Source organism: Periophthalmus magnuspinnatus, chromosome 1 (genome assembly GCF_009829125.3).
Source record: "Periophthalmus magnuspinnatus isolate fPerMag1 chromosome 1, fPerMag1.2.pri, whole genome shotgun sequence".
NCBI lineage: Eukaryota > Metazoa > Chordata > Actinopteri > Gobiiformes > Gobiidae > Periophthalmus > Periophthalmus magnuspinnatus.
Window position 1 is genome coordinate 5,190,668 of NC_047126.1, and position 24,102 is coordinate 5,214,769.

General features: G+C 37.3%; 2 protein-coding genes across 14 annotated transcripts in view; one reads left to right on the top strand and one right to left on the bottom strand.

The window, feature by feature from the left end:
- Positions 1-8,965, top strand: part of ank2a (ankyrin 2a, neuronal) — a 62,035-nt gene extending 53,070 nt beyond the window's left edge. Inside the window, exons 42-48 of the mRNA XM_055224963.1 lie at positions 2,265-4,301; positions 4,744-4,833; positions 5,135-5,218; positions 5,844-6,011; positions 6,099-6,266; positions 6,352-6,443; positions 7,418-8,965. Coding sequence (XP_055080938.1) covers positions 2,265-4,301; positions 4,744-4,833; positions 5,135-5,218; positions 5,844-6,011; positions 6,099-6,266; positions 6,352-6,443; positions 7,418-7,619 — 2,841 coding nt within the window. The 3' untranslated portion in view covers positions 7,620-8,965. The remainder of the gene's footprint in view (positions 1-2,264; positions 4,302-4,743; positions 4,834-5,134; positions 5,219-5,843; positions 6,012-6,098; positions 6,267-6,351; positions 6,444-7,417) is intronic.
- Positions 8,966-9,295: 330 nt separating this feature from the next.
- Positions 9,296-24,102, bottom strand: part of camk2d2 (calcium/calmodulin-dependent protein kinase (CaM kinase) II delta 2) — a 31,675-nt gene continuing 16,868 nt past the window's right edge. The window contains exons 3-21 of one of the 13 annotated variants that reach the window (XM_055224989.1): positions 22,228-22,287; positions 21,385-21,439; positions 21,166-21,231; positions 20,325-20,397; positions 19,106-19,208; positions 18,901-18,984; positions 18,633-18,727; positions 18,411-18,533; positions 18,244-18,327; positions 18,031-18,073; positions 16,879-16,916; positions 16,070-16,129; positions 15,014-15,058; positions 13,444-13,492; positions 13,125-13,223; positions 12,530-12,605; positions 12,353-12,447; positions 11,173-11,401; positions 9,296-10,634 (exon numbers count right to left, since the gene is read on the bottom strand). In XM_055224989.1, the coding sequence (XP_055080964.1) occupies positions 10,631-10,634; positions 11,173-11,401; positions 12,353-12,447; positions 12,530-12,605; positions 13,125-13,223; positions 13,444-13,492; positions 15,014-15,058; positions 16,070-16,129; positions 16,879-16,916; positions 18,031-18,073; positions 18,244-18,327; positions 18,411-18,533; positions 18,633-18,727; positions 18,901-18,984; positions 19,106-19,208; positions 20,325-20,397; positions 21,166-21,231; positions 21,385-21,439; positions 22,228-22,287 (1,481 nt within the window). In that variant the 3' untranslated portion in view covers positions 9,296-10,630. Of the gene's footprint in view, positions 10,635-11,168; positions 11,402-12,352; positions 12,448-12,529; positions 12,606-12,937; positions 12,959-13,124; positions 13,224-13,443; positions 13,493-15,013; positions 15,059-16,069; positions 16,130-16,878; positions 16,920-18,030; positions 18,074-18,243; positions 18,328-18,410; positions 18,534-18,632; positions 18,728-18,900; positions 18,985-19,105; positions 19,209-20,324; positions 20,398-21,165; positions 21,232-21,384; positions 21,440-22,227; positions 22,288-24,102 lie in introns of those variants that run through there. The other 12 variants (XM_033974457.2, XM_055224991.1, XM_033974436.2 and 9 more) reach the window with 12 other exon arrangements.

Below are 24,102 nucleotides of genomic sequence, written 5' to 3' on the forward strand. Positions count from 1 at the left end.
ATAAGTACAGGGCATCATCTCCTGAGTCAGCAGCATCTCACAGCGAATGTAGGCCTCTTTCTCCGGACTCACCTGTCCCCCAGTTTAGATCCTATGATGTTATGCAGCATCGTGATTTTTCAGGGCATAGGTCTTGTACACCATCGTCAACAGTCTCAGACTGGGAAGGCACTGATTTGTTCCTAGAAAACCTCTTTGATGAGGCTAGAGCACAGTCGCCACAATCAGATATATCAGACCTTGAACTTGACAGGTTTAGCTGCAGACCATTGTCCCCAGAATCTTTATCATCTGAATTTGACTATGAGCTAATGCAAGAATGGTTGTTGGACTTCAGAGCATCTTCTCCAGAGTCAGTGGCTTCTGGTGAATTGTATTTCAGTGATCAAATCTTAACACAGCATTGTAACTATTTCCTTAATTATTCTCAAAGCTTTCCATCCTCTGAGGATTTATATTCTGATTCACCCATCTACACATTTCAGTCCCATGATCACATTTTATCTACAGGAATTTCACAGTCGTCACATTCATTTTTTTCTGATATGTCCATCGACAGTCTTTCAGATGATATTCAAAAATTACCAACAATAATCAACAATAATAATCCGGTATTGTCAGATAGGATTGGTGTGAATAGTCCATGCTATAGTCATATGTCAATGTCTTCTCAGTCATATAATTCAGTAGATGAATTACATACTTTGTCACCTGACTTGACACTTCCTCAATTTGATCTTGACTCTTGTTTTAATTCATCCCACTCATCATGTCTGTTGAGCTCAAACCAGTCTAGCAATTCTGACAACATCCAGACCCCTGATTCATTTACATCTCAAAGTGACTCTGATGGCATACCCGTTAGTATTTCAACAGCGCACACATCTTTCTCAGAGACAGAATCAAATCTTAACAATGTTGAGACATATCATGATCGATTTAAATATCAGAGAAATGGATTGATAGCACATATTTATGATCCACTGTTTAATGGGTATTTATGATGAATTATTTTAATACTTGAAATGTTGAAATTTGCATGAAATTTCAACATTTCAATTTTTTTTTAAGTATTTATTATTCCTCAGAACATGAACTTAAAATTTAACCAGCTAAAGTTAATATGCCAAATGGAGAATAAAATTTAGTTAAAAATCTCCAAATATATATTATTCCTGTCTAAATTTTATTACACAATGGCACTGTCTTTGTCACAAAACCAGTTCTAGATAATCATATTTGGTAAGGTCATTTTTTGGTGTCAATTATTATAATTATAATTACAATTATATATATATATATATATATATAGATAGATAGATAGATAGATAGATAGATAGATAGATAGATAGATAGATAGATAGATAGATAGATAGATAGATAGATATAATTTTTTTTAATAGTCAGTAGTTTATTTGTCAGGATTATTTTATTCCAGATAATGATAGTTTATGTTTGTTTGTTTTTTATTATCCAACAAAATATTTTTAAACATTTTAAAGAGGAAAAAAAAATTGTAAGAAAATGTTGAGTCACATGTCAACTGCAGACCCAAAACATCAATATAAAGCTTTGATGGAACAGACTTTGTTCATGGATTATGGAGACAATGCAGATTGCAGTCATCATCTTCAGACTCTACACTTTCCACTTTCATTGTTTGAGACTTGTTTTGGATTAAAATCAAGGAGAAACTTGAGAGTCAACATACCCCGTTTTGGTAAGAGAGCACAATCGAATGCAGTGTTACTAGTAGTTGTAATCAGTTGAAACACCCTGGCATGTGTGCAATATGAGAGGAATGGCCTTTTAATAAGCACAGCCTCCAAAAAGCCTGCTTTGGTTTTGGTACACTAACTAACTGTACCCTGTGTATGAATATCATGTAAGTATTTTAGCCCATAGTCCATATACATTAATATGCAAGGATTTTCCTTCAAGAATTCTGCCAGAATATTACTAATGTGCTTACTGTGATTCTGCTGCTATGCTCTTGGCTTACCTAGCATTAAATTAGATCCAACAAGGTCAAGTGAAAATATTGTTGACTGTTGGATTCAGATATTGAAAGTCCATTTGTGCCCTTCTTGGAAGATTTAGTTTACAATAATAATAAATTGTGTTTAAAACAAAAGGGACACAAATGTATTTTTCTGTGGTTCTCATGTCATTGTCCACATATGTTCATATAAGTGCATGTTCGTATTTCATCTTTCATAGCATTCATTTTAAACATCTACCATTTCATTTATTATTTCTTGCAGATCCCAACAACATCATCCAAGAACATTCTTTCAGAACCCTCAGAACAATCCATTCAGTTCAATGAAAAACTGCCAAATTTAGATCAGCCAAACACTTTGTCTTCTAATACACAACCACAGTTTTTGGGGCCTTTTGAACTCACGAAGACTGAAGTATCAATCACACCAACTAAACAAAATGAAGATTCAATGTCTTCTATTCTTTGTTTAGAGACTCCAGTCCATTTTGATACTGTAGCTGACCCAGTCATTGGACCCATAGAAACTAACTCAGCAGTAACTGGTTTGACTCACTCTGAACTTTGGTCATCCATCGATGAAAGCTCTAATACAAATAACAAAACATCTTCTAACTTTTTCCAACAAGAAAAAAGCCAGAGTGTAGATACAGACACCCAAATAACCACAGAGATTGAACAAGACTTTCAAATGGTTGAAATTATTCATCAAGAACCTATATCAGAGTTAAACATTGCCAGTGATGAAAGTGAATCTGCACAACATCAGGTGACACTTGAAGATCACCCTGTAGCAGAGACAAGCCAGAATAACACAACTGTAGCATCATCAGTGTCTTTTCCCAAAATGGATGATGTTGTAGCTTGTGTTTCTGACAAAATTTCTGATGATCCTCTGGAAATGTTTCACCAAGAGGACATTGAGACTTATCTGGACGATGGAAGACAGGACAGCAACACACCTAAAAATGTGATACCCACTGAAGAGCTTAACCTATCTATCGATGTTGACGTTTCCAATATTGGTGCATCAGGAATAACTACATCAAAACCAGAACCTAATTCAGATGAATCCAGATTAGAGCCAGGACATGATCCTTTATTTGAAGAAAAGATGTATATTTTAGAAGAAATGCAACATTTGGACATAACGCAGGGAGGTCAAAATAATCAAACATTTGAAATATCTTCTTTGACTCCTCCCCCTAACATAGAGGAGAGTCAGGCTTACCAAAAACAAGACACACTTTATGAAGACTCTACCAATTCTCAGGATTTTGATTTAAAAGTCTACCCTGCAGCTGAATTTCCTGATTTTTCAAAGGATCTGACAGAGTCTGTTGCATCAGAATTTGTTCAGTCAAATCAAGACCCTATATCAGACTTTAGCCATTTAGGCAGTGACCAGTCATCCCTTGACGAGCATCAGGAGAGTTCTGATGAAAAAGATCAGGATTTAGATCTGGAAATACAAACTAAAGAAAGTGCAGCTGAACTATTGTCCACTATGTCTCAGCCTAAAATGAATACCAGCCAGACAAAGGACGAAGAAAGCCTGTCCCGCAAAGACAGTGATGATTATTCAGCTGATGTATTTGAAACTAATTATGACAAGCCTTTTGAAGATTCTTCTAGCTCTGGAGATCTTCCAATCTCTGCAAATATTGACAAAATGGACATACATGCTTCAACCGTGGCTGCACCAGAAGCATCAAGATTTTTTGGTTTTGAGGAAGCTTTACCTACACTCGAGAGCCCTGTGAAGTCAAAAGACAATTTGCATCATTCAGAAGAGTCAGTGACACCAGTGGAGATTTTGGAAGCTCGAACGTCCCTTGATTCTGAACAGGCGATATCACCTTCAGATGATGAATACTGCATCCCACCCGGTTATGACGAGGTCTCCAATACTTTTGATGACAATCCTGCACACACCAAAGCAGCGAGCCCAACTTTTGAACTTTCTGACACAGAGCCATACTTTGACTGTAAACAAGCAAGTTCAGACCTTTCAGAGACAGAATCTGAGGAAGCGGACTTAAAATTTCAATCGCGTCAACAATCTTACAACTATCCAAAGAAGCAAGGATTTTTTCTCCAGCCTCTCTTACCTTCTTCTGGAAGTGAACACTATGAAGATTATTCTTTTACCTACCAACCTCTTGACCACGTACAAGAGGAAAATGAAGAGAGTTCTGACGAGGAGTTCACCTTGTGTGAAGCTCCACCAAAGATGTCTATTTGTGAAACTGAAGCGAGAGATATTGATGAAGATGACACTAGTGAATCAATCTCAAGGGTAAGATGGAGCCCAGAAAACTAATCCGGAAATGAATCCCAGCTTTTGGCAAAAAAAAAAAAAAAAATTGATTTGCTTCACACAGGAATGTCTGCTAACAATGTGGCTGTAGATACAACTTTTAACTACTATCATGATTTTATTATTTTAACTTTTTCACTCACAAAAGCTTGTCACTGCTGACCATAACCACTGCTTGCTCACACGCTCACAAACACGCCAGCTATTTGTTTCACATCATGAGCAAATCCTATTACCAGCATGGTGTAATACTTTGTTACAGAATGCCATGATGTACTTTCCTGCATTAGTAAAATACCATGAATCAGACCATTGTTGGAAAGTGCACCATAACACTCTGACCACTGTTTTGCTCTGCTTCAACCACAAACGCTGTCTCTGCTGATCAACTTTATAAAAATGTCTTATGTTGATGAATCAGGAAATCAAAGCAGAACTTGGAACACTGTCAGAAAGTTCTGATGAGGAGTTTTTGACCACAAGGATAATTCGAAGAAGGGTTATCATTAAGGTATTTGTTTTGGCATGATGGGTGCACAGAACTATACGATGTAGCGGCAGTTTGCGTCTGTTTGCGGTGTCTGAAACTCACATTTGACTAAAAAATTCATTTAAAAGAAAAGTTTATTTTTAAGATGACTGAACCAAATCAATGTTCTATCGAGTATTTTGTTTTTCTTGTTTCCCTAACCATTTTTTTAACGCAATCGCACGTCTGGAGTGCCAATGTCCCTTTTTTGTGAAGCCACTGCGGTTGATACAAGAAAACATTTACTTTTATTACAAAATGATAATTATTATTGTCCTTTCAGGCAGATGAACTGGACGATATCCCACCTCAGTCAGTTTCTGAAGAGATATACAAGGATGAAAATGGATGCACTGTTGTAAAAAAGGTTGGCCTACATTTTTGCTTTGTCATAGATAGCGAGTGATATAATCGTAGTGGGTCGTTTTACCAGGCTAAAGGCAAATGAGCTGCTTAACTGGACTTCAAACTCCACTTTTGCAGAGGTGTGCGATGTCTCTTGAAATGTAGCAAACAGCTTTAGACCACAAAACTGCAAATTAACCTAGTTTGCGCTAAAATGGCAAATAATTAACTCGGAACAGTTGCTATTAATGCATCATGTACACAGTTTAGTAACAGTAGATTCAGTGTTAAAGGGCCTGTATTATATTATTTTCTGATCTATGCTATAATGTAGTTTCCTCATCACAAACAGACCTGGAGTTGTGTTTTGCTTCATTCACACATGTTATTTAGATTATCTCAGCACTGGGATTAGCAGTCTCTACTAAACAAAAGGTAAAGTCGTTGTTAACTTGAAAACAGGGTGGAAAAGACCATTTTGAGCTGGAGATGTTACAGACTAATAATAAAGTGTTACTCAAACATGTGTGAATGAAACAAAACACAACTCCACGTCTGTTTTTGATGAGGTCACAACATTATAACACGGCTTAAACTCATACTTAAATAGATTCAGAATTGTAATTGACGTCTTTCTGTTTTGGCAGGTTACCCGAACAGTTATCCGTAAGTGTGTTTCTTCCTCTGATGGAGCTGAGCTGGAGCACGTCCCATCTGAAGCGGGTGCCCAGGCCAGCATCAGGTCGCCCAAGGGTGAAGGATACTCCAAAGTGATCAAGAGGACTGTCGTAAAGAGCGAAGGCGACCAGTCAGAGGTGTGTGCCGTTTTGTTTTGTTGTTGTTTTACTGATGTGATATGCAGAAGTTAGCGTGATAAAGCACATATTTTGTTTTCAATTCAGGTCACGTTTACTGAATTTGAGGGTCTATCGAAGCAAGACCAAGCTGAAGGCGGGAGGGTCAGTTGTGTTGAGAAGACAGTGGTGCTGGAGGGCGAGCAGACGATGACACAACACGGTGATGAGACTTTGGCCTCGGACGTCCCCTCGGCACAAGATGATTTCAGACAGGTTGGTAAAAATATACATTGGACTATATGATTTTTTTCATAAATCACCTTCTTTTTAAACATTTGTGTTATCTTTTAATCATCAGGCTCTAGGTTATATAGGCGGTTTTAATGACAAAGAGCTCCCTCGTGTGGTAGAGAGGCAGAGTGTCAAAGATGATGGGACTGTAGTGAGGAGGTGTGGAGTCGTTTATTTAAATGCCTGAATTTGTTGGGTTGGATTTTTGATTAAAAAAAAAATTATTATAGAAAAAACTGTTGTGTAATCTAATAAATCAAACATTTTACTAAAGAACCTGCATTACTATTAACATTATTTCTGACATATTTTTGAGTGTGGACAAAAACATTTGAAGTGATTTACTGAGTTTTGGCTTTAGGAGTTTGTTTGAGTGTTTCTCTGTTATACTTTGTGTTTTGTGTGCGTACTCACTTGCATGCTCTACATAAAATTTAAAGGTTTATATTTTAGCAGATTATTATCTTGGGCAGTGGTGAAAGAAGTAAGGAGTTATGTTACTTAAGTAAAAGTACAGACCAAGACCAGTACCAGAGCAAAAATACTCACGTAAAAGTGTCACTTGAAAAAATGTGCTTACTAAGTATTAAAGTGCTCATTTATATGAAAGAAAAAAGTACAAGTATTTCTCGCAGATTTTAGATTATAACAACACTTCAAATTTAGTGATTTTGATAAAGATTTGTGGTGAATTTGGTTCAGCAGAAATAATTAAATCGATTGTTGTTGGGGGTTTTTTTCTTGTTATTTTTATTTGTACATTTTTGTTTGCTCAAATGATGAAGTTGCTAAAAAAATAAACCCCTCGGCCTTTTCAGCAGGTCTCAAACAATAATAAAAGTACTTTTACTTTTCAGTCCTGTTCAAAAATATAGTACGTATTTCCTTAGTACGGTACTTTTCTACTTTTACTTAAAACGTTCCACCACTGATCCTAGGCTGCTCCTTTTTAAACTACTAATACCCATGACACACCTGCAGTGAAAGACAAATGAATGAATTGTTGTATTTAGAAGCACTTGCTGATGTTTGTTTTATAATCCAGTGAAAGTTGTTTGTTTCTACTAACACCTTTCCCTTGAGAATAATAAAATCTAACTCCTCTGTCTTTACTTTTGTGTCCCCCGCCTTAGGGCCCAGATGCGTAAAAGCCGCACTCTGAGGCGAACCGTGGTGAAGGGAGCTGGCCAGAAAAAACAAGTGCTTTTGGAGCGAGTGGAGGGCCCTCGAACAGGTCCAAGGTCTACAGATCTTAAGCAGCATCTCCACCAGCTCTTTCACCACCACTATGAACAAAAACACGGAGAAGACGCCGACGAGAAGCAGGAAGAGTAGACCCACCGATTACTGCTTGAACCCACTCCCGAGCTAGACGTTTCCCTTAAAATCCTATGCATTAGCCAGATGCAATCCCAGAGCGTGCTAAGTCGCCTCTAAGTTACCATAGTCTTCCCATTTAGTCTCGAACCACATCTTTATTTCAATTTATATTCTTGTTTTACGTGACCAAAGAAGACATTTTTGTTGTTGTTTTTTTCCTTTCCCCTTTAATTTATTTCCATGCTTGAAGTTGTTGTCACTACGGTAGAGGCTCATACATACCCAGAAATATTACCTTACACGTTCATTATGTAACACGCAGACCTCTTCTATCCTCAAAAATAGTTTACCTGCTGAATATTTCTACCGCTCTTCTCAATATATGCTTGGACTGTGCACTTACTCTCACCACTCCACTCACCGTTATATGAAACCAGGTGGTCAGGATGTCACGTAGACCTTATGATTGCTCATATCCATCGCTGCTGCTTCTGTGTTTTGTGTAGGCTATATGTAATCTGAATTCTATATTATCTATTTAGAGGCATTATGGACATCTGTAGCCTAGAAACTAATAGCTACTCATGTGAAGTAGAGCAGGCATGACTAATCAACATCTGTCATTATATTAGCTTCATAGTTCTGTGGACTGCTGCTACCTCCCCTATGTGTGTGTTTTCATTTATGTGATGTTATACCATATATTTTTCAGAACGGTGACAACTACCATAACTGTTTGTTCATGCATGTATTTCTTATTTCATGTCAGATCTATAATTATGTAATGCATTGAATGTATTTTACTTTTTATTTTTTGTAATGATGTGCCATCCTTAGGTGAGATGAAGATGATCCGTTACTGACTGGAACAATGATTTAAAGTATTGTTTAAAATCTGAGTTTGTGTGAATGAATTTGTGAGCAGGTTCTCTCCGTATAGTTAAAAGGGACACGCAGTATTTACCACGATACGCAAACAGGCACTTCTGAATGTCAGAGTGAACCCTCCATGCTTTTTGTGCACAGGCTTTGAGGTAAAACTAGAGGTTGAGAGTTTCAGTTTGCCATTATTCACAACGCTTTGTACTGTATGTACCTACAACATGTACTTTAATGTATTTAATTCTGTCTCACTGTTCATTTAGTGACTTAGAGATACGTATGTACAATGCAAACTAGTGGAAGTTCACTGTGACAGGTATGCTTTGATTTTGAGCATCCTTCTTCTGTGATGAGTTATATATAATTCAATTTAATGCATATGTATAAATATTTAGGGCATGAACTAAAAAAAAAATAACAATAAAATGACTGCAGTGTTTCCATGGCTGATGTCGCAAATAAAAATATTCAAATACTGGACATGGTACTTTGTTTCTGCCTTCAGTTTTCATCATTTTAATTCACATTTTACATTTATATCGATATTTCTTTATGAAGTTATTAATTAATTACTATATCTTAAGCAGGGGTGGAAAGCAGCTAATTATAAATACTCACATTACTGTAACTCAGACGCAATTAAATGTAGTTCCGATGATGACCACCAGGTTTGACTATATCTATGAACTTCAGAATGATTAAAGTTGCCATAGCTACAAACATGAAAATATATAGATCTTTACATTTGAATTCTTATTATCACATTTCAAGAGTGATACGTGTAAATGATAATGAAACATAAAGCTGTGTTCTTTCATCATTTATTATCACATATTTGATTTGATTTTATTTGTTAAACATGTTCAGCCATCCATTGCCGTGCTGGCAACAGAACACACACCATATAAGGAGCGGTGCATTGCATTGACATCATACATTTCATCAAAAGAAATCTTTATCATTTTTACCCTTTATAAAAGAAAAAAAGACAATTTTTGAAGAGCATACAGTAATGATTACAAAGACACTACCACTGTCCGAAGCAGCGAGGTGACACTGTGGGTGTCCAGGAAGACCTCCCCCTGCCCCAAAGTAGAGTCTCTGTACTGGCAAAGTAACACACTGGAAATGACAAGAGGTAAATGACAACAGAAAGCGTACATACACTCATACAGTACAGTACAAACATTATGAAAATGCCTTTTTGTCTTCTAGTTTTATACAAAGTGTCGTGATGCTTGAGCATCCATTTGTCTGATATGATTTTGATCATAATTTCTGATTTTCATGTCAAAGTCATTGTAACTGTTTTTACAGTTCTTTGATATTGGCATTAGAAACATTTGACAGGACTGATGCACAACATTAATAACATATGCAAACAAACTAGTCAGTGATTCACAAATCAAACAGAAGATAGTATAGTTTCATATGATCTTACTCACATTACCCCCCCATGCACTACACAATAGTCTTGAATTTTCATATATTACATATATGCTACATTCTCTTAATTCATATTTCACTGATAATAAAGGCAAACATATCTTAATGCAAAGTGTAAGCTGCTTTGCTTTTCTTTACAATTAAATTAGGCTAATATTATTAAAACTGGAGAATTCAAACAGTATGACTTAGCTCATAGCAAACATAAATGTAGCTCACAAACTGGATTCGATGTCAAGTTGGAATTTGTCTGATGGTAAGAATTTCAATATCGGCTTTGATTTTGTTCAACAATCACAATGTAATTATATACATCACCAGAAATAAAGCAAGCTCAATTTGAACATTCTGATCTTCCAAATGTTTTTAGTATTGCACACACATGAATACACATAAAAATACAGAATAAATCTTTCAGAGATTACAGCAGTAGAGTTTTAAACATCTCTATTTTCATATTTAAAATGCATACCAAAACATCTTGGGAAAAAAAAGCCAATATGCTAATTTCAATGTCCAAATACACTGTGCTGCCACCTGGTGGTGGGTCAGAATGATGTCCATTGATAAAACTCCATTACAGTAAAATGTAGCTGTGTCCTGTGCAGAGGGTCAGAGGTAAAAGGGCGCTCACTGGTCAGCTATTGGCTAGTGGATGGCCTTACTGTTGATGCTATAGACCGCAAGCTGACATTTCATTAACTGTCAAAAAGAGTAAAAACAAGTGTGAATTTTAGTTTAGTGCATGAGCACAAATCACATGAATACTTCTATGTGATACTCTCTCTGCTTGTATTTGATTTATTAACAAACAAACTATAACAATTAATCATTCCATTTAGGTCAAGGGTAGGGCTTCCCTGTTTCCCTGTGTCTTTGTTATATCTCTGTTGCGTGTCTCTGTTGTGTCTCTGTCTCTGTTGTGTCTCTGTTGTGTCTCTGTCTCTGTTGAGTGTCTCTGTTGTGTCTCTGTTACGTGTCTGCTGTGTGTCTCAGTTGTGTCTCAGCTGTGTCTCTCTGTTGTGTCTCTGTTGTGTCTCTGTTGTGTCTCTCTGTCTCTGTTGTGTCTCTCAGTTGTGTATCTCTGCTGTGCCTCTGTTGTGTGTCTCTGTTGTGTGTCTCTGTTGTGTCTCTCTGTCTCCGTTGCGTGTCTCGAGTGTGTCTCTGTTGTGTGTCTCTGTTGCGTGTCTCTGTTGTGTGTCTCTGTTGTGTCTCTCTGTCTCCGTTGCGTGTCTCTTACTGCGAGGGGATACTTGGAGACCCGGAGCGGTGGAAGTGAATGTTCTGCCACTTCCCGTCCCGGCGGTGCCAGACTCGAGTCTCCTCAGACTGCATGGTCCGGGGCATCCCGCCGCTGTCCATGTACTGGGTCAAACGGATGTACGCGATGCACGCCGCGTTCTCTCCGATTAAGTGCACGTGTGGATTTAGGAGGATAGTGTGCACTGGCTTATTCCCTTTAGAAAGAGCTGTAATTAAAAAGACAGTGCTGATAGTGAAATATGGTCAAATAAATACATTTTTATAGAGCGTTTTTCCAATTCCACGACACATAAAGTCAGTGGATTTACCCGTTGGACCAATGATGTTTTCTTAGAGAACATACAACTGCGCTACTGAGCTGTATTGCTTAAACTGATAAAAAATAAATAAATAAATACTAAAAATGGACTCATATGAAAGCAAAAGTGTCTCCATATGTTGTAGCTTGACTGTGGAAAAGCGCCAATGCCAAGTGATTGAGGTTTCTGGGACATATCCGGTTGATCTGCTCTATTTTGATCCAGTCTGAGGACATTCTTCCATTTATAGCAGTCATTATTCATCAGTGATTTTTTTTTTCCTTTTTTAAAATTTTCGCTCCAAGGTCACACTATAATCACCGCTCTACCCTTGCACAGAACCAGCAAATACAGTCTGGTCAATATTAATAAAAAAATAACGCAATTAACCACCAATCTAGCGCTTGTTTGTAGTTTTCAGGTCTGTAAAGAGTGTATATTAAATCAGACGTGTTCTGCAAATTCAGTTATCGTTGTTTCCTTCTCATTCACCCTCTTGAAGTTGTTTTTGGAGTGATTCGTGCGTGTTTGAGAAATCTTTAATCACTTATTTTCAAGACGCCATATTGTAGATGAAGCTCGTTTTCGCCGCCCACTTTTCTGTACTGACTTTGTTCTTCAGTTTTATTTTCTTAATTGTTGGGATTTAGCAGCATTGTGTACTTATTTTGGCACAAATGAAAAAAAAAAAACCTCGTACTTGCTGGCTTGATCTGTAGCTAAGCATAGGTGAGGTTATTAATTATATATCTAAGTTATTAAGTAATTTTAGACGAGTATCGCAGCTTAAAACGTGCACATTTCTAACATACTGACTCACGGGTGTCATGGATACGCATCAACAACATCAGAATGTACCATTTTCAAAATAAAAACGGTGAAAGTCGTGTCCTTCCACCAGGTTTCCGAGGGCTTCCGGCTCAAAAGAGGTCAAACCAGGATCGCAAATCTTCCTGTGCATCAAAGACAGGAAGAAAGTGAATAAATCTGTTGTAAAAGTGAGTGAAAAAGTAAAAAATCAAATCAAAGACATACGCATAAGCCTCAAAATCCCCATTGTTGATGGACTCGATCAGCTGCTCCGTGACTTTGATGATTTCTTGTTTTCGAGCTGCAACACAAGACCAAACACAGTGTCACTTTTACATTTACACTCATGTTTTTTATTATTTACGTGTTTCAGGCATATGGGCTTTGGAGCACTAAACAAATCTATCATCTGAATACTGCTCTAATCTAATCTACAAATGGTGAAAATTATTAGAAATGGAAGGCCGTCGAAAGCAGAATCAACAGCGTTATTTTGAACTTAAAACCCTCCATGACTAATACTTTTAAGACATGTGCATGATGTAACTCTTTTCACCCAACAAAACTCATAAAACAAACAAATGTGTATCGTTTCTACAAAAGCAATTTTAACTAAGCAAGGTGGACAATTACCTTTATTGTTATTGGTGCAGGCTGGGGGATATTAAAAAGGTTACTTAATTTAGGCAACACAAAGACACAAATATAAAATATGAACCAGAAAGGTCAAATACGTAGGAAAAAAAAGCTGTAAGAAGGTATGGTTTAATGTACTTTCCTGAATAATGAAGGGCATTTTTCTGATTGGCTGGCGACTTACTCTGGACTGAGGAGGTGAGGGTCTGCCTGGACTCTGACATCTGAGAGGAGCGACTCTTAGAGCTCAAGAGGCCGCTCACTAAGCTGCCCAGACGGAGGGCTGAACGGGGGCGGGGGGTGAGCCAGCATGCATATGTGCAAGGATATAACACAAATCAATGTTATATGTGTTTCAATGGCAGCAGAGGGGAGGCCAAAATGAAGAAAATAAATAGTTTAGAGGTAGTGTGGGGTTTGATGAGCATCATTGATCGGTGGAGAATGATGTGGAAAAGACTATATAATAGATAAATATATATATCTACAGAAAGAGTGTTTACCTTTCACGTCCTCGTCTTCTATGGTGGTGTTGGCACTTTCAATGGACTCCTGGTAAAAACGACAAATGACACATGAGAAATATAATGTGTCACTTTTAAACACAATAGTAATGCAGACAAATTGGTTTTATTGTTGGGTTTAATTTTACTGGAGAGAAGCTGCTTTTATAAGTCAAGAGAGCATCATAGACCTCATCAAGTCTAAATGTGACCAAACGGGATATTTAGTATTACGATTATTGTGAGAAGATTATTCATTATTATTATCATGATTATTATTCATAATTATTGACCTCAGGACCAAACAGGGAAACCCCAAACTTTTCTTTCATTTCTGTAACACGCAGTCTGTGGTCTGGTTTATAAAATCAAACTTCCTGAAGGATAAAGTCAATTTGAGGTGACAAAAAATTATACTTTATGGCAGTATAGATTGAACAGAAATGACTTTGTATTGTGACCTGAACAATCACGATTATCGATTAAGAATCTTCACATCCAGCAATAAAAATGTGACTGATTTGAGGATGTGGAAGTGTTTCCCATAAATGAATCATTTAAACTGTCCACTGCTGTATTTACTACAGCGAGTATTTATTTAGTGTTTATCTGTATATATGACTAGAATCAGGTAAGAAAAATATATGATTTTAAATGTATTTATTGGTACAACAGATGGATTGTGAATAATAAAAACAATACTAAAAACAACAACAGCAATAATAATAATAATAATAATAATAATAATAATAATAATAATAATAATAATGTTCATTTAAATGTCTGCCATGAATTGTAAAATAAATGGTTAAAGTTTTGGGATTTTCTATTTGATCTAGTTATAGGATATACAGAAAATAAATATTTGCTATATAAAAGTAGGCTGTAGTGGACAGTTATAGTGTTTCCTTTATTGTGATTATGATTATTATGGTTATTATGATTATTAATATTAATAATATTATTAATATTAATTATTTCTATTTTTAGTCTCCTTATTATTATTCATAATCCATCACTCTTGTGCCAATAAATACATTTTAAATCATGTTTTACTCTCTCCTGATTCTAAAAGAGGCAACATAAACAGTCAGATAAAAAACACTTTACATGAAGTGCACTGTATAGATTGAATAAAAATGACTCTCAGGCTTCGATAAAATGCACAAAATGACCCGGCAAAGGAGGAAATGGATCAATATTCTCTACTTTGCCTAAATGCCTTGAGGCTTTCAACAGAACACCTCGATATATACTATATATACTACTACTAATACTATATATACTATATATACACATCGACTATAATGTCTGATTATCAACTGCCTGTAACATATACACAGCTCACACAAAGCACTCAAGTGTTCAGCTTTAGTAAACTTCTGAATGGACGTCAACGGGATTCTGCAGCTTCAACAATAAACTAAAGGGAACACTTTGTTCCTTTCATTTTGTGAGCAGCATAACAACAGAATCAGCATTTATTTTCATTCTCTTATTAAAGCTTTACATTATGCATCAATAATATAAAAATATAAAATAATAATAATTATGTTTATGGCAAGAATACCTTGTTTCCATCCACTGGGTTATGAATAACAGTTGTCTGGGGTTCCTAGAAAAATAAATTATATTATAAGTCACAGAACCATGTATGTGTGTGTGTGTGTGTATATATATATATATATATATATATATATATATATATATATATATATATATATATATATATATATAGCGCTTGTCTTTGTGTTTATCTGGGCACCAGGGGCTTAAAATTTGAATCGATCCTGACGGCTCAGTGCTTCTAATCACTCAGTCAGCTTACACAAGATTATAACATCATCAGCCTGCCTCTGTCTGCTCGTGGATGTGCTGTGTACATGGTGAACCACAAAGGAGCGAAAGAGATGCCATGTGCCACATGCGTAATCAACACAGCAGCAAATGGGGAAGAAGAGAGAATTTGACATCATGCAGAGCAGTCATGTGACCTGACGTCAGACAGCGATTCAGAGAGAGCATGCACAAATCCATAAGCCACACTCAAGAGTCTGAGTACACATATCTTCCCCTAAGGCGGCGAGATAATTGCTCAACAAAATACATGGAAAATACATCAACACCAATATGAGGAAGTGAATAGTTTTCTCATGTTACAATGATGGCTAAGCATGTAAGCACCAGTGCACAAGAATGTGTGAATATTAACAATGAGAAAAAGAGCATTGTACAGGGTGGTAGAGGTAGAGGTTGCCCTAGGAGCCGTCCAAAATTAACATGTGGATAAGCTTACTGGTCCAGCCCAACATGCCCCATGCATGCATGCTTCATTTAATAACTTGTTTATGTTAATCTCACTTGAGAATTATTATATTTTTACTAATTTTACAGCTATATGCTCAGGCCTGGCATGCTACGTGAGAGCATTCAGGGAGAGCCTCGAGTTAGTGAACCAGTTTGTATCACCCATAATTTACTTCCATACAAATATTTAGATTAAACTGCAAAAAAATCCAAAGGTCATAACTGAGACGCCGTGTGTAGGGTGAACCTGTACCTCCTCCACCGACTGGTGCCGTGGAGAGGTGTAAGGATTAGTGTGGGTGAGGTACTGTGTGAATACCAGTGCAGGGGCAGGGCCAGTGTCTTTAGGACTGGTCACTGTGTTGGCTTTGTTGTTGACCTGCAGGGGGCAGTGTAAAGGGAATATGACACACAAACGCACTTTTCAGGCACACACAGCCATACTCTGCAATCATCATGTTTCAACAACCTATCACAATTAAACCACCCGTATGTAATAAATATGTAAATACAAAAATCACATCATTCTGCATTCCACAACTAAAAGCACATTAAGAAGTTGAAATGCCACCTGCTGTGATCCAAAAGAAGAACACAGACCAAAGTGGTTCCATTAAAAACAAGCTTATTATAGTGAAATTACCAAGAGAAGTGTTTGGCAGGAATTTAACTTCACAAAATGTATGAAGGTGTAAATAATGTGAAACAAATATGTGATATAACCAATGATCTACACGTGTGTGGTGTACAAATATGTTTCACCACCATAAAACACTGATCAAAATACCAGTGAAAAGCAAACTCAAATCTACATGTCGTGTGTGCCACTAAATGTGCCTCTGAGCTTAAATAAAGACATAATTTTTGCCATTGCATGAAGATATTTCACTCAAAGATTATTCAGGCCTGGCTCTATAAGAACACATGGTCAAATACACAGACTAGACTGATAAAAATGTGAAGGTTCTGTAACAACTTTTACCCAGAGATAAGCGACTGTCCCTGAATGTTAAAAAGGCACAATGCATAGACCTACTGATAATCCAATGAACTGTTCAAGACACAGAACGTTCCAACATACACTATCTATGCAAGAAAAAATGCAGAAACAATTTCTCGGTGGCTCACCTTAACACCCTCCGGCTTCTTGTTGAGCAAACTCTTTGCTGCTGTGGAATGAAATAAAAACAGCATTTTAATAAGTGATATTCTGAGTAAACACAGTCATTTCAACATGCACCAAGCAACGCCTTTAACTGTGCCCCAGCTTCAGGAGACAACTGCATTACCCATAATGCAATGTGCTAGTAAACTGTATTAATATAATCTCTTTATGGCTTTATGCGGTTAAACTGTGGTAGGTAATAATGAATATAATGACATAATAAAATACACATGCATAAGTATGAAATTATACCGTCAGTGTATAAGCTCAATCAGAGCTAATAGAGAAATAAATAATCAGACATTTCACTCACTCAAACCCACAGATACAAGTCTAATAAACAGCAAAAAGGACAAATTAAACTTCATTTAATTATCAAAATGTGGGACAAATAATTAAATAATACTTGATATACTTAATATGACCAAGGGGTGTGGATTTGAACACTATGTGCACATAAAACATATGCTTGTGAAAAAAGTTCCCTGTGAGCTTGAACCAGTGAAATGTCTTGCTTCTTGTTCATATCTGAATAAAGACTCTACCATTTCTCATCCCCCAAAGTATAATTCTACTCATTTGATTAAGCTTACATTATATTGTACGCATGCTTGGTTTAAGGTGCATGTTTATTCTAAGATCTGTGAACATTTCAAAACTACTATCCATCCAAACCAGCCAATGCATATTCATGCATGTGTAACCGTTAAAAGCATAAAGTAATTAAAAACTATTTAATTAGCAATAACCCCTGCCAGTCCAAAAAGCTTACCTCAAGTGGTTACCCAAAATCCACACAAAAGAAGGAAAAGAATTTGAAAAAAAAGCAAGATGAATGAAACAAGTCAAAAAGTACAAATGTTTTAAGCAAAGAGTGAGTGCAAGAAAAGCAAGGTACAATCACAACTAATACAATGGAAAACATGAAAAAATATACTGCATGACTCAGCAAAGTGGAAGAGAAACAGTTTGAAGGACAGAAGAGGTCAAAGATGAGAAAAGACTGCTGTTGTTCTGTGATAATTCAATGGAGGATAGCAGAGAATTTCCAATTCAACATATCTCCAGTTAACCTCAATATCGAAGGCCACCATTTTTAAATAATATTAACATACCTGAGAAGTTTCTTGTGACCAGCAAAGTGGTTAATATGGCTCCCTGTGGTGATGTAAAAGCAGAAAAGGAAGTGATGGTAAAAAGAAAGGCAATAGAGAAATAGTGTGATTAAAAAGTCATAGCAGGAAGGATAAAGAATGAAGGAATATTTAAGAATGAAGCTATATTTAAGACAAAGAACTGAGGAGGAGAAAAGAGACTTGTTGTCTCACCTTGAGTTTTCTCCTGGCGTTGAATTTCTTCAGGCATTCCACAGTCTCCTGTCTGTGCATCATGGAAGCTACAGTGGACCGTTGCTGTAAGAAAGTGTGGGATTTACAACTTTTCCTTAATTTCGACTAAAGATGTGTGGACATCTTGTTTCTATGTTGACGCTTACACAAATCCATGGGTGTTTGAGGGCCTCAGCGGCAGTTATACGTTTGCTTGGGTTGATAGTTAACATCTTGTTGATCAAGTCTTTGGCCTCTGGAGTAACAGTGTCCCACTCTGGTGAAGGGAACTGTCAAAAAAGAAAGACTGTTTGATAGTAGATTTCTTTAAGGTAATATGCAAATCACGTCATGCTCTGTGCTCTGCCTGGTGCCTAAGTGAGCCTTACATCATATGCTCCTGCTTTGATTTGTTGATAAAGGCGGTGCTGATCTTCATCCCAAAAAGGAGGGTAACCCACCAGAAGAATGTATAAAATGACACCTAGAACAGTAAAGATTATGCCACATCATGCAACACCACATGGAAGGTCGCTAGGTTATACTGCAGACAGTGTAAAACTAGCACTAGCGTCTAATTTAGTCATCAAGCATTACAGACCAGCACAGTTGTAGCTTTTCATGGAACAGCGAGAGAATCAATAATCAGTTATTTACCACATGCCCACATGTCCACAGGTTTTCCATATGGATCTTTCCTCAGCACCTCTGGGGACAAATAGCCTGGAGTCCCAGCGAAACCTGAGGGGGCAACATGGTTGATGATGGAGAGATGGAATGGCAGGGCGAGTGGGTCAGCTGTTCTGGATGACCAGTCGCTTGGCTAATCATGTGATTCATAAATGGATGGATGAATACTCACCAAACCATGCCTGCTGGTCCCCCTGCACCTCGATAGCCAGCCCAAAGTCAGCCAACTTGACCGCCGCCCCCTTCAGCTTACTGGCCAATAGAAGGTTCTCAGGCTGGGGGGGGCGGAGTCAAACAGGTTAGAGGCGATAGGTCACTGACAGCATGCTGCTCACTGACAGAGATCTAAGATCAGATTAGCCAAAACCAAATCCTAATAGTTAACATTAGGGGTTTGTAGCTGCTAAACTGCTCCTAAATCAGTGCCTGAGGCAACACTCTTTCTGCCACACAAAGGACAGCACGACAGATGTGCATGATGGGACCAAGACTTTGGACACAGGGTGAGGGTGAATCACTCATGGATGCTTCTAAAGTGTTAGCAGACATGTCATTATCGACACGTATGTCAGAGAAAAGGACGGGGACTAGCTGTGGGTGTAACAGCCATTAAGCCACATATGGGCAACAACAAAAGACACACACTGACAGTCAAGTGTACTTCTAAATGTACGCACAAGGCCACTGTAGATACATACACATGGACACAGGTGCAGAAAGGTCTTTGCTAACCTGAGGCCAGTTAGGCAGCGTGCTATAATGAATTATTCATATGCTAACATTTACAGAGCCTAAACACAGACAGTCTGAGAGCAGCCAGTCAATGGCAAACATATGACTTAACCACATGCACTCAGCTGTGCACACAAACTCACAATTGGACTATTCAACACAAAAATGAAAACAGCAGCCTGTATGATTTCACAGATTCTTTATCTTCAAAAGGTCACTATGGAGTCCAGCGATTCACCACATATGGCATCTTATTATATGTCCTGTATTATACGAACAAACTAAAGAAATAACCCCCTGGGAGCTCAGGAGAGTACAGATTTAAATTAGACATGAATGAAGTAGATTCAGGACTGTGTCAAGGTCGAATATAAACAACTTGAAACCATGTCTGTATATATATAAAATATTTTATATTTATATTTATTTTATATATACTGGAAAACTCAACTGACAAAAATTCAACTCACAAAACTGATGTGGGTATTATTTAAACTGTCTTAGTCCAGATTTTGTTACTATATGAAAAAGAGGGATGCACTGACAGATACACAAACTCCACAAAAATGGCATGAAGGCATCAAACACATGGTCTTAACGCACCAGTAGCAGGAGACCGGACCTAACAGTCACAGCCGCTCTGTGATGGTCATACAAACCTTCAGATCTCTGTGGACAATCCCATTAACATGGCAGTGATGAACGCTCTCCAGGATCTGCTGTATGCAGTGGCTGAAAGAAAAAAGCAAAAAAAAAAGGAAAAAAGCAAATGCCATGAATGAATGGATAGAAAAAGAAGTTGGGAAATTGTTATTACAATGTATCATTTGGTAAATGAGTGTTCTGGAAAGATAATATTTGAATATGTGAATATGAGCACTGCACAGACAAGGACATGGAATAAAACAATTATGACAGAAGAACAGGAACAAGAGCTAAGCCTGTGTGAATCTCTTTTCCTCTCGGGAACCACTGCTTCAACACACAGCACACAGTGTAAGGCTGGCAACATCATATGATTAATAATGTGGCCTGAACCTCATTAATCACTTTTATAAATAACACCCGGAGATGCCTCAGAGACAAGTGGATGTATCGCACCTCTGAGGTGACAACCGTATATAAGGTAAACATTCAGCACACTGTACTCTGTGTGTGACATAAACAGACACACTGTACTCTGTGTGTGACATAAACAGACACACTGTACTCTGTGTGTGACATAAACAGACACACTGTACTCTGTGTGTGACACGGGCTGACACACTGTACTCTGTGTGTGACACGGGCTGACACACTGTACTCTGTGTGTGACATAAACAGACACACTGTACTCTGTGTGTGACATAAACAGACACACTGTACTCTGTGTGTGACACGGGCTGACACACTGTACTCTGTGTGTGACACGGGCTGACACACTGTACTCTGTGTGTGACACGGGCTGACACACTGTACTCTGTGTGACACAGACATAAAGCCGTGTTCGATGCCTGTTACCTGGCGTCGGCCTCACTGTAGTACTCTCTGGCTACAATATCCTCAAACAGCTCTCCACCAGTCACTCTAAAATCAGAAGAGAAAATAGATTTTTTTTTTTAGAGTACCGGTAAGTGAAATATTTGTTTTTTTTTAAATCTTGTTTTACTGTTAGAACAATATTTTATTATATTACTTACAGTTTATCAAAACATTAGACATAGCAAAAGAAAAACTTACAGATCAAACACCAAATAGTGGAAACCCTCTTCTGATATGCTGTCATGGAGCCGTACTGCACAAAAACATGTGAACTGGATAAACACGCTGCAACATACATTTTTGTAACACTGTTGATTAAATGTTGTGGTTGTAAAATTTAACAATTTAACAATTAACAAGGAAGAAACACATGCGGAATATATTTGTTTAGCTGTGCATTTGACTGAGACGTTTTTATTCTACACTCTTCTCTTTCTCTCTTTCTTTGTTCATTTTATTATTATTTATGTTTTGATATGTTTGTATTTTGATTTTAATGTCTTTTCTTATTCTACTTGTGCTATCTATTTGTGCTATACAAATAAACTTGCCTTGCCTGTTTTGTCATTTCATTCTTTACAGTTATTTCTGTTTATAATGTACAAATATGAACAAATCTCATCTTGTCTCTCTCTTTTTATGTATACAGTATTATTTATTTATGTATATGATTTTATATGTTATTCTCCTGCTGCTGCTCTTGCACTTTTCTGTTCCACCACAGTAATTTCTCCATTGTGGTACAAAATAAAGGTCCTCTTATCTCCTCTTACACTTATTAGGGACAATTAAAAAAGCAGTGTGTAAAGCAGAGCATTATTCCTAAAGAAATAATGAGGACATGTGAACGGAGGGTCAGCAGAGGTGTCTGTGCTGACTCAGCTGGTCGAGCGCGCAGATACATCATCATTAGACCATTCTCTCACACCAGTACACGTGCGCACACTCGCTCTCGCACGCATTCATAACTGTGTCGACAAGATGAATGGCCCTCCGCAGAGCCACCTGAACCTGAGACGTGTGTGTTTGTGCACTGCTCACCGATGTTGGGGTGCTTCAACAAGCGGCAGATCCTCGCCTCTCTCTCGAGTTTTTGATGATCTGAAAGACAAACAGCGCAGAAGACAAAGCCCGACAGTCATTTCATTGCATTTTATTATTCTCTGTCAGGACTGGTTTGATGAATCATCTGACACACAGGGAACTGCACACGGGCTTTCACTGAACTGACACCAGTGTTTGGGATGACTGTGTCTAATGTAGTAGATGTAAGCATCAGCCTTCTGCTATATTAGATCTTCTCCTTATCATTTATAAAGTACTGAACAAAGTAATGTGACCTGATATGTGCACGCAATGTGACTTAGAACAACAAACAACAAACTGGTTCGTGCATACTAGGATAATTAATGTTAGAGTGGATACTATACCTTTAAATTCACTTGTATTTTTTATTTATTTCTTTTTTATCAATATAAGATTTCATACCAAGGTGAGAAAGAGGCAGAGCAAATGTCTCAAGGTGCTGGGAAAATTGATTTCAGCAAATTCTGTCTCTTTAATAAATGTATATCCACTGAGAAAAGCACATTGGTAGCACTTTCAATAAAAAAAAAAATGAAATGTTGCACCTATATATATGTCAGATAACTATGTGACTTCTTGTATATGTGATCGTAATTACGTCATATGGTGAAATAACTGTGATTAGAGGATTATATCTGGAAAACCCCATGCAGTCCACATCCAAATCCTCTAAATTTCAATTAAGTTTTATTACATTCTCTCAAAAAGACTATGAGTTGTTTTCCTTTCTTTTTCTATTTAATGAACTCTAATAGTTTACTCATTTAAAGTACCAAAAATAATGTACAGTTGTTATGAGAAAAATATTGTGAGCTAAGCCTCTTCAGCTCTGCTTAAGGACAAGGAGAGAAGGAGAACACAGTACAGCAGAATGAGGGTTCTATTTAAAAATAGGCCGCCTATTTTCCACTTTCATCCTTGTCCTCTGCTTTTTCCTCTCGATGCTATGGAAACTGTGGACTCAGTTCAGTCGAGAGCAGCAAAGAACATCATGCAGCTTGTTTCTATTATAGGCTCGGATATCTACATAGTATGTGTGTTGTTGGCAAGCGTCAGAAATGTGCATGTACCACAGACTCTATGGCACACACTCTATATACATATACATATCTAAATACACACGGAGCGCATGTGGGGTCAATCATTTGAGCTAAAACCTTTGACTTATAACGCCACGTGTCCACAAACATCATTATGTGCCTTGATTGGGATTTTGGGTTTTGTTTTGTCAGTTCATAGTTACTAATAAAATATGCAACCGAACCTTGAGAAATATTTATAGCAAGACTTTGACATGTTTTTAATCAAATGAAACACAGATTCAGCTTTAATTTTCTTTGACTCTTTCTCTCCTGCACTCTTCTCCACAGGTAGTCCACCTCCCAGCCGGCTGGACATGTGTTGTCTAGCAACTCCTACACCAATCAGAGCGTCAGGCTTCTTCTCTCCTCTGCAGTGGAACCAGCCTTGCATGCAAATGGCCGACATAAGAGTTCACACACAACTATCTCTAACTCTATTCATCTAACTTTAGCAGAACAGGTATAACACGTTGTTTTATGTCACATATGGATAGATTTTTTTTAAATTGCCAACAACCAGAGGAACATGAACTCTGCATTACATTAGGCACTTTGTGGAGTCAAATGTTTTTGCTGGGAAATAATAAATAGTTAATAAATAGTTAAAATGTGTAAACTGTGTAAACTGTCCATACAAATGTACAAGATACTGACTAGTTTTAACAGGAGTTTTAATGTGCCTGGTGCAAGATCAGGATAAATGATATGTACCGTAGTTATTTCAAATTACAATGAATAATTAATCCTA